The sequence below is a fragment of the Ursus maritimus genome, unplaced genomic scaffold (genome assembly GCF_017311325.1).
Source record: "Ursus maritimus isolate PB19 unplaced genomic scaffold, ASM1731132v1 scaffold_33, whole genome shotgun sequence".
Taxonomy (NCBI): Eukaryota; Metazoa; Chordata; class Mammalia; order Carnivora; family Ursidae; genus Ursus; species Ursus maritimus.
The window spans coordinates 861,934-871,614 of record NW_024425897.1 but is presented as its reverse complement, the minus strand read 5'-3'; the positions used below and the strand labels follow the sequence as shown (position 1 = coordinate 871,614).

General features: G+C 50.8%; 1 protein-coding gene across 2 annotated transcripts in view; it reads right to left on the bottom strand.

Moving 5' to 3' along the window:
• The window catches only part of GGT5 (gamma-glutamyltransferase 5), a 21,186-nt gene extending 11,542 nt beyond the window's left edge, over positions 1 to 9,644 (bottom strand). Inside the window, exon 1 of one of the 2 annotated variants that reach the window (XM_040619497.1) lies at positions 8,234 to 9,644. In XM_040619497.1, coding sequence (XP_040475431.1) covers positions 8,234 to 8,552 — 319 coding nt within the window. In that variant the 5' untranslated portion in view covers positions 8,553 to 9,644. The remainder of the gene's footprint in view (positions 1 to 8,233) is intronic. The other variant, XM_008697528.2, reaches the window with a different exon arrangement.
• Between the last annotated feature and the right edge of the window lie 37 nt (positions 9,645 to 9,681).

Here is a 9,681-nt window from a genome sequence, read left to right as displayed (position 1 = left end):
AAGAAAGAAAGAAAGAAAGAAAGAAAGAAAGAAAGAAAGAAAGAAAGAAAAGTGTTTTGAACCAAGTGCAGTGAAAATACCAGACATCAGAGTGTGTGGGGTTATCGGCGATGGTGTGGGAGGATGGGGAAGTCTGGAGGGCCAATCTGAGAACCTTCACTCGATGAGTGTTACGGATTGGGTTTGGCAGTCTCTGGTTTATGGGTGAGTGGAAGGTGGCCAAGCGCAGGCACGGTGCCAAAGAGGTCTGGATCCTGAGAACTCTCAAAACGAGTAAACCCACGTTCTCCTCCAGGGCAGAGAGACCTGCCCTGACGAGAAGCTGCTGTAGTAGAAACAAACTGAACAGGACTGGAACCACAGAGGCAGAGGAAAGAGAAAACAATTATCAGAAAGTAGGAGACTATATATATATATATATATATTTTTTTTTTTTTCCAATCATTTTGTGAAAACAGCAGAGGGAATCCAAGAGCCATGAAGCGATAAAAACTGTTTTGACCTGCCTTCCAGGCTGAAAGTACAGGACAGTTCGTCTTGCTTGAACATGAACAATAAAACATGCTGAAGTCACACCCCGTACAGAGTTGTTGTAAGGAAAAAAGATGTAAGGAGCAGAACGGTGACCCACGGAGGTGCACCAGAAAGACGAGCCCACAAAGCAGATGTAAACAGCAACTTAATATGTCAAAATGTGCCAGAGTAAATGAAAAGGATTATAGAAGCAATGAAGCGGCAGCATACTCAGAATTAGAAAAACTGCCAATGAAGAGATTGGAAAAGATGACTTAAAAAACAAAATTATACAAAAGAAAATCCCAAAATTATATGACTCAGGAAAGAATAAGACATAAAAGAAAAAAACTCTCAGAAATGAAGGCAACACAAAGATAAGCACAGAGCAAATGCCTACAGAGTCTCCTTAAAAGAAAGAGAAGAAAAGGGGGAAATTTTTTTAATCAAAAAGAGATGAAAACCTTAAAGAGAGAGATTTTTATTTTGAGGAACTGGTTCATGCTATTGCAGAGGCTGGCAAGTTCAAAATCTGTAGGGCAGGCCAGGAGAATGGAAACTCACATGGGTTTTTGTTTTTTTAAACATTTTATTTTATTTATTTCAGAGAGAGAAAGCATGAGTGGCAGGAGGGGGAGGGGGAGAAGCAGGCTCCCCGCTGAGCAGAGAGCCCACTGCCCGGCTCAATCCCTGGGATCATGACCTGAGCGGGAGGCAGACACTTAGCTGACTGAGCCACCCAGGTGCCCCTCAGATGGGATTTTTATGTTACAGATTTGAGGTAGAATTCCCTCTCTGGGAAACCTGTTTTTGCATTTCAGGCCTTCAACTGATTGGATGTGGCCCACCCACATTGGGGGATCATGTTTTATTTAAAGTCAACTGAATGAAATGTTAATCACATCTCCCAAATACCCTCAGAGCAACATCTAGACTAGTATTTGGCCAAAAGACTGGGCACCATAGCTTAGCTTAACCATCAAAGGAGCAAATAAAGAGTATCTCAAAAAAGTGGAAGAACCGAAAGTACCATATTTATATATCTAATATTGTAATTACATATAGTATATAACATACAATAAAGATATCAGCAGAAATATAATAACCATTAGAGCAAAGATATAAACCTTTCTTGATATCAAAAGCTATACCAAAAAGAGAAAATAAGTGATGTATTTGCTTGTTTTGCAAATAGAAACACAGAAATAGAAAAAAAAAAAAGCAAAAAAAAAAATGGAAAGATATGTAAATTTTAAAAGACCATAGGAAAAAAATAAATCAGAGACAAATGGAAATTATTCCCTCTAGAAGACTGAATAGGAACAGGATGAAGGTGATGTGAATAAGATCTTTGAGGGTATCTTTTTACAAAAATAAAATTAAAACAAATAAAAACAAAAATAAAATTGAATACAAACTGAAAAAAAAATCAAGCTAATGATATATTGAACTGATAGCCACACAGGAAAAATAATTTAATTTTACCATATATCCTTTGTGTGATATAACCTAAGGACAACAAAACAAAAACGACAACAATAGAAAACCTGCAAAGACATCTCGAATTTTATTTAGATTTGTTGCTCATAGTGGTCTTGTTGAAGTAATTTTGAAACTATTTTGTGATTATTGGGGAAAGAGTGAGTGTGTAAATATATTAACATTGGTGGGAACTTCTTTGACCATGGCAGAAGAGACACAGTATCAGACAGAGGTCATGGGAGGAAGCCTATGGTGGTGGATCTCAGCTGGAGGTTTCAGTACAGACTCATGATATTTGTACATTTCTTCTGGTTTTATGCATGGATACAATGTAGAAACAATGATTTCCCTGTCTCAATGAACACCCCTAGCCTTCAGATCCTGGTGTCTGAAATACCATACTCTACTGATTCCTGATTTCAGATCTGGCTGAGAGAATATCCAAGTAGATCCCGGAACATTTTGGGCTAGAAGTCAAGAAAATTTTCTAAGGCTAATGGATTTGTGTAAAAGAATACAGTTGCTGGCTTAGACGGGCTCCCATTGGTCAAATCTGTGATGATTTGGGCATCAAAAAGAATAACGGGATGGATTATAACATTGAATCAAAACAATCCTTGAGTCCATAGTGATATTCAAGAACGTCTAGGTTGAGGAGGAGGGGGTCTTTTTTACAGAAGAATGCAAACTAATGAATGTTGAAGAAATGACAGGTTTAGAAATCACAATTTTGCAAACACAAATTTATTTATTCAGACAAGGACCAAAATAGATGCTAAAACATGGGGTCAGGTGTTGTTTGAAAAAAGAAAGTTCATCTGGTCTCAAAGTATCAAACCATATGTTACTAATTTATTTTTTTAAAGATTTTATTTATCTGACAGAGAGAGAACAGGTGCACACAGAGGCAGAGGGAGAGGGAGAACAGGCTCCCCGCTGAGCAAGGAGCCCAATCCGGGCCCCGATCCCAGGACCCCGGGATCATGACCCGAGCTGAAGGCAGTCGCTTAACCGACTGAACCGCACAGGTGCCCCCCATGTTATTAATAAGGAAAATGATATCCCTTTCAATAGGGAGATCTGGAAGATATCACCTTTATGAAGTGATCCCACTTAGTATCACCAGTGATGGGGGAGCCTTCGTGTTGAACCAGAATCTGATAGTGAGGAAATAATCAGACAAACCAAGATTGTGAAGCCAGGCTGTGATTCAACTGGACAGGCTTCTTTAAAAACATTAATGTCATAGGGGCCCCTGGCTGGCTCAGTTGGTTAGGCAGCCCCCTCTTGATTTCAGGTCAGGTCGTGATCTCAGGGTCCTGGGATTGAGCCCCACATCAGGCTCCATGGAAAATGAGGTGAAAATATTAACAATTGGTGAACCTAAGTGAAGTGTAAATGGGCATTCTTTCCATTTTTCTGTGGGTTTAAAACTTTTCCAAAAGAAAAAAAAAATAGGGGCACCTGGGTAGCTCAGTCAGTTAAGCATCTGACTCTTGATTTTGACTCAGGTCGTGATCTCAGGGTCGTGGGACAGAGCCCCACATCGGGCTCTGCGCTCAGTGCTGAGCCTACGTGAAATTCTCTCTCCCTCTCCCTCTGCGTCTCCAGCTCATGCTGTCTCAAATAAATAAATAAATCTTTAAAAAAAACAAAAATATAAGCATTTAGGGGGGAAATAGCCAAAACAGCAACAAAAAATTTGTGAAATGCAGCTAAGCCTGTGACTCTTGATCTCGGGGTCATGAGTTTGAGCCCCAGGCTGGGTGTACAGTTTACTTAAAAAAAAAAAAAAAAAAAGACCCAGGCTCTGGGAGGTTGAATCACGTGCCCCATATCCTGCAGCTGGTGAGCAGAAACTCCAGCCCATGTGGTCCTGAGCCTGGGCCATCACACATCATGCCATGTACACGGAGTACACGTCAGTGGGCATTGTGGATGCGTGAGGTGCAGACCTGCTTCTCGAATCGTCAAGTAAGAATGTGGCACCTACCGCCTGCCAGCCACTGTCCTGGGGGCATGGAGGGAACCAGATGGTCGAAGTCCTTGCCTTCGTGGTGGCTGAGATGGACAATCAACAAATCCATGCCTAATGCTGAGGGGTTGTGATTTTGGTCATTTGAATATTCTCTTTTTTAAGTTTCTGTTAAAATCTTTTGCCATTTTCCTATCAGGTTTTATATCAAATGCATTCTCTGCATTATCAAGACAATCAAATAATTTTTGTCTTTTAAAATATCTTAAACCACCCTTGCATTCCAGCTGCATGATACGGGGCACATGGTTCAACCTCCCTGAGACTGGGTCTTTTTTTTTTTTTTTTAAGATTTTATTTATTTATTCGACAGAGATAGAGACATCCAGCGAGAGAGGGAACACAAGCAGGGGGAGTGGGAGAGGAAGAAGCAGGCTCATAGCGGAGGAGCCTGATGTGGGGCTCAATCCCATAACGCCGGGATCACGCCCTGAGCCGAAGGCAGACACTTAACTGCTGTGCCACCCAGACGCCCCTGGGTCTTTTTTTTTTTTTTTTTTTTTAAAGTAAACGCTACAACCAATGTGAGGCTCAAACTCATGACCCCGAGATCAAGAGTCCCATGCTCTACCGACTGAGCCCGCCAGGCGCCCCAAACCTGGGTCTTTTCAACTGTAAGTGGGAGCAGTCCTGGCCAGCAGAGAGCGGCAGTGCAGAACCATCATGCATTTCTCACACGTCTGTCCCCAAGGAGCTGAGAGGCTGCTTTCACCATCACTGCTGTCACACGTGTACCCACCCAGGTGTGCACGCTCCCACATGCCGGCACATAGTGTCCAGGCACACAGGCTGTTTCCACAGGCACAGCCCCAGAGGGGAGGAAATGCAGTGATTTCCTGGTGAGCTGGCCAGGAGACTGGAGAGCCACTAGGGTCACCGGGGCAGGGACGGAAGGAAGGGGTGGAGTCACACCCTAACCCCTATGAGCCTTCCCCACAGTAGGGTCCCCTGCTCTGACTCTGGGCCCTAACTCCAGGTCCTGAGATGCTGGCCCACATCCAGTGCGAGCCACTAGAACAGTTAGTGGTCAGACAGCATGCTGTCGGCAAGGAAGCACCCCCTACGGGCCAGGCAAGCTTCATGCCCCCCAGGAAGGAAGGGCTGGCATGAGTCCCATTTCATAGGTGGGGAAACTGAGGCTCGAAGGTTGCAACAACGTGCCAGGGTCCCTGCTCTCTTCTGTGCCTAGAGCATGACCCACAGACCACTGAATGGGGCTGGAGTAGCTGATAAGACCCAGCTCTCAGGAGCCCGTCCCCACCCCCGCCTCCAGCCCAGTGGCAGCCCAGACTCCAATGCTCTAAAAGGTGAGCACTCTGGGCCCCACCATCCTCTTCTTTTTTTTAAATTTTTAATTAAAAATAATTTTTTTAAAGATTTCACCCATTTATTTGTCAGTGAGAGAGAAAGAGAGAAATAGAGAGCAAGCACAAGCAGGGAGAGGGGCAGAGGGAGAAGCAGGCTCCCCACTGAGCAGGGAGACCGACCTGGAACTCAATCCCAGGACCCCAGGATCACGACCCAAGCCGAAGGTAGCCACTTAACCGACTGAGACACCCAGACGTCCCCAAAAATTTTATTTATTTATTTGAGAGAAAGAGAGAGCACAAGCAGGGGGAGCAGCAGGCAGAGGGAGAGGGAGAAGCAGGCTCCCCGCTGAGTAGGGACACCCCCCCCCACGCACACACATGGGGCTCAATCCCAGGACCCTGAGATCATGACCTGAGCTGAAGGCAGATGCTTAGCCGACTGAGCCATCCAGGCTCCCCCCCCAACCTCTTCCACAACTACTCCCTTTATGAGTAAAGCTCTGGCCTTTAGAGGCCTTTTAGGGGTTGGGCAGGCATTGAGGTCCAGGACAGGCGATGGAGGGCTCTGGGAAGACCCCACCCCTCCAGCCGCTCGGGGCAATTTCCACCCCTGCAGAGGCAGCAGAGAACGGTCCGAGCTGGGCCTGGAAGCTCCCTTCCGCGCAGGCCTCGTGTCCTTGTAAATCAAGGGCAGCAACGAATCCCATCGGATTCTGGGAAAAGCAATGAATCTTCCCACTGAGGATCCTGTGGGGGGCAGGTATTTCTGAGTAGCCACCGCAGACGCAGGTCACAAGCCTAAAAGGCACCACTACCCTGAAGCTCACGCGGTTCCCCTAGAAGAGAAGCACTTACTCGGAGCCTCAGAACGCCCAGTTTGCCCATAAGCCTGACGCGCGGGGACACGGGGCTGGAAGATGACAGACTAGAGGGAAGGGACCTCCCTGTCACCGTGTGTCCATTTATCCATTACTCATGGTGCTGGGTCCTCACTCATGTCAACCGTAAGAACCCTCCCCCAGGGGCGTCTGCCTTCGGCTCAGGTCATGATCCTGGGGTCCCCGATCGAGTCCCGCATCAGGTTCCCTGCTCAGGGGGGAGTCTGCTTCTCCCTCTACCCATCACCCTGCTTCTGTTCTCTCTTGCTCACTCTCTCTCAAATGAATACATAAAATCTTAAAAAAAAAAAAGAACCCTCCCCCAGGAGCTCTGGCTGCAGCAGAAGGCCCAGCCCAAAGGAGTAAACCTAGTGCTGGTTGGGTAGGAGGAAACTGGGTCTAAGAGGCCCCGCTGGAGAGAGGAGAAGGAAGTGCGGAAGCTTGGGACAGCAGGGAGGAAGGAGAGTGGGCTTCAGACCCTGCAGCAGCAGGGCCAGGAGCCCTCAAAGGGGTGGACCTTGGCCAAGAGGCCCCCAGCCCAGCCAGGGTCTCTTGTCCCATGTCCCACAGCAGCTGGGGCCAGCTCCAGGCTGCCTCCCACCAAGAACAGGAAGTGGAGAGTGTTGTTTGACAAATACACAAAACACAGGGGAGAAACCACATCCTCTCTCCTCACTAAGGAGAGTTGCAGGAGGCATCATGGGCTCCGAGCAGAGACCCAACCCCGACCCTCACACAGAGTCTCAGGGAGATGCAGCGGGCCCAGACCCCCCACAGAGAAACGTGGCAGTGGCTCCCACTGCTGGGGGCCATGTGGTCCCCGTGGTCTCTAGGGCCTGAAGCGCCAGGCCCCGTTTGCCTCTCTACAACTCTAGGTTCTGGTGGGCTAGGACCTCGGCACACTCTCCAGAGCATGGGGGAGGGGAGGCTCCCTCCCCTGCCATCACCCGGGAGGCCCCTGGGGAGACCATGCCGTCTGGTCTGGACTGCCACCCTCATCCAAGAAGGGGCCCTGAGGGAGGGGAAAGAGGACCAGGTCAGGAGAGACATGGACAGACAAAGGGAGGAAGGAAAGAAGAAGGAGAATGAATGAAACAGAAGGATGAGCACGCGGGAACGGGGAAGCCAGAACAAAGGTGGCACCGAACACCACCCGGGCCAGGACTTGGCCACACTCCCCCTTGCTCCGGGACTGTCCCCTCGGTTTACAAAGCACTTCTGATCCTGACAATGATCCATGAGGTAGTTATTCCAGGAAACAGACCCAGCCAGCAGGGAGGGGGATGACTGCTCGAGCTTCTCGCTGGCCCGGGCTGGGGGCCAATGGCCAGGAGGGGTGTCCTGCTATGCTCTGCCTCGGTGGGCAGCGGAAAACTCCCGTGGGCTGGGCTTCCTGGAAGAGTTGGAAAACACCAGCTGGGGCCCCTCTCTAACACCCACCTTGCCCCGGCCCCAAACATCCAACAGTCACTGGCTGGGCCCCGGGCCCTGACATCAGAAGGGGAGGCAGTGGGGGACATGGTGCTGGCAAGGGCAGGTTTCCCCAGTCCCAGGCCAGGGTGAGAGACTGGCCCTGGGCAGCACTGAGTGCACGATGGCAGGCCAGGACTTGCCCATGCTTCTGGGAAAAAAAAACCCAGCCTTGGAGAACTGTTGTGGCTTCTCTGATGGGCCAGCACCAGTTACCAGGGTCAGCCTGGGCCAGACCGGTGACACTGTGGCAGTGCCCTCTCCGGGCCTCCTGAGTGCTGGAGCTAGGAATAGACTCACACCATGTCTGTCCATCTCCCCAAACCCCCTTCTGTCCCATGTGCACACCTGCCTCCTGCTCTGTGCAAGGGTCCTGGGGCTGCTTCCTTGCTGGCATCCAAACCCACGTGGCTCCCACCATGAGTGTACACACACACACACACACACACACACACACCTTCTCCACACTATCACCATCAATCACAAAGTCTCCAGGAGGGGCCAGCCACCTAGAGCCACCCAGTTCCCACCCACCCCTTACTCACCGTCCAATGTCCGAGCAGACCTTGGAGTCAGCAGCAACCGCAGCGTGGGCAAAGGCCTGGGGGCCGCAGCTGGTGTGGCGGCGGGAGAGGACCACGGCAGGCACGACAATGGCCAGGGCCAGCCCCAACCCCAGCAGCACCATGCTGACCGTGGCCCTGCGGCCTTGGGCCATGGCTCTGAGGCCCGGAGTGGAGAGAGAAGGCAGGTGCACAGACAGATGGGTGGATGAATGCACAAGAAGATGGTGATTGGACAGATGAGCAAATAGATGGAAGCCAGAGACAGACAAACGGATTGACAGTCTAGACAGCTGGACATAGGATAGGAAGAGGGTGGTCAGAGAGCCAGTTGGACAGAGACGGGGTTGCAGACGCGTGGACAGACAGGCTTAGAGACGAACAGAGGCAGCAGGCGGACAGGTGGGTATATGGACCGGTGGCCGGCGGCAGCGGCGGCAGGGCAGTGGGGCAGCTGCCCTACTCAAGCGCTCGTTGCAGAGGCAGAGCTGGCCACACGCATGAACTTCCAGTTTTCAGCCCCTGTTCTTGGCCCTGGCAGGAGGCCAGGGAGCAGGGCGTTTATGGGGAGTTTTCCTTCCAGAGAGGAGCAAGCGACTGCCGTTAACTCCCTCATTCCCATAGCCTGCCCCCTGCAAGCCTGGATGGTACAGACACCCCTCCTGCCCAGGACTATCCCAACCCATGTGCTGGAGGCCTTGGCACCTCCTGCCCCCGAGGGAGCCAGGGACAGGCTGCCCAGAGCCCCCACGGCTCTTCTCCAGTTCCCAACAAAGCTAGGACAGCGGGCTCGAGCCTGCCCGGTCCTCTCTCCTGGATCAGGCTCAGAGGGACAAGGGGGCTGCAGTGGCGCCTCGACTCCCGCTTTCTTGGTGTGGTTCCACCCAGCAACAGCTCGTCTCGGCATCCCCAGAGCCAGAGGACACTGAGGATGTGTGGGGCACAGAGGTGGGGCTGAAGGGGGCCAGAGACAGAGGGAGGGGGGACCCAAGGCAATGTCACTCAGGACCTGGCTTCAAGTCCCAGCTCAGCCGCAGCCTAGCCAGGAAACAGGGGTGACCAGGATGGGGCTCAGCTTCCCAATCTGCGTCAGACACCCATGACTACAAGACATCTGTGTGAGGAGAGCAAACAGGGCCTGCACCTGGCCCTCAGCACCCACTGCCCACCAGACCATCCATCCCTGGGGCCTGCTGTCTAAATGCCACCACGGGCCTCCTGAGAGTGAGGCTGCCCTGCCATCTGCATCTCTGCGCTCCCCTGGCTGTGTGTCTGCTTCCCTGTGTCCGTCTGTGCTGGCTGCGCCTCCTCTCCTGGGGACAGTAGCCTGGCTCCTCCCCTGCCTAGGCCTCAGTGTACCCAACAGGGAGGCAGCTGGGGGAGGGGACCCATTGAGGCCCCTCTTGACCAGGCTCAGCAGGAGCACAGGG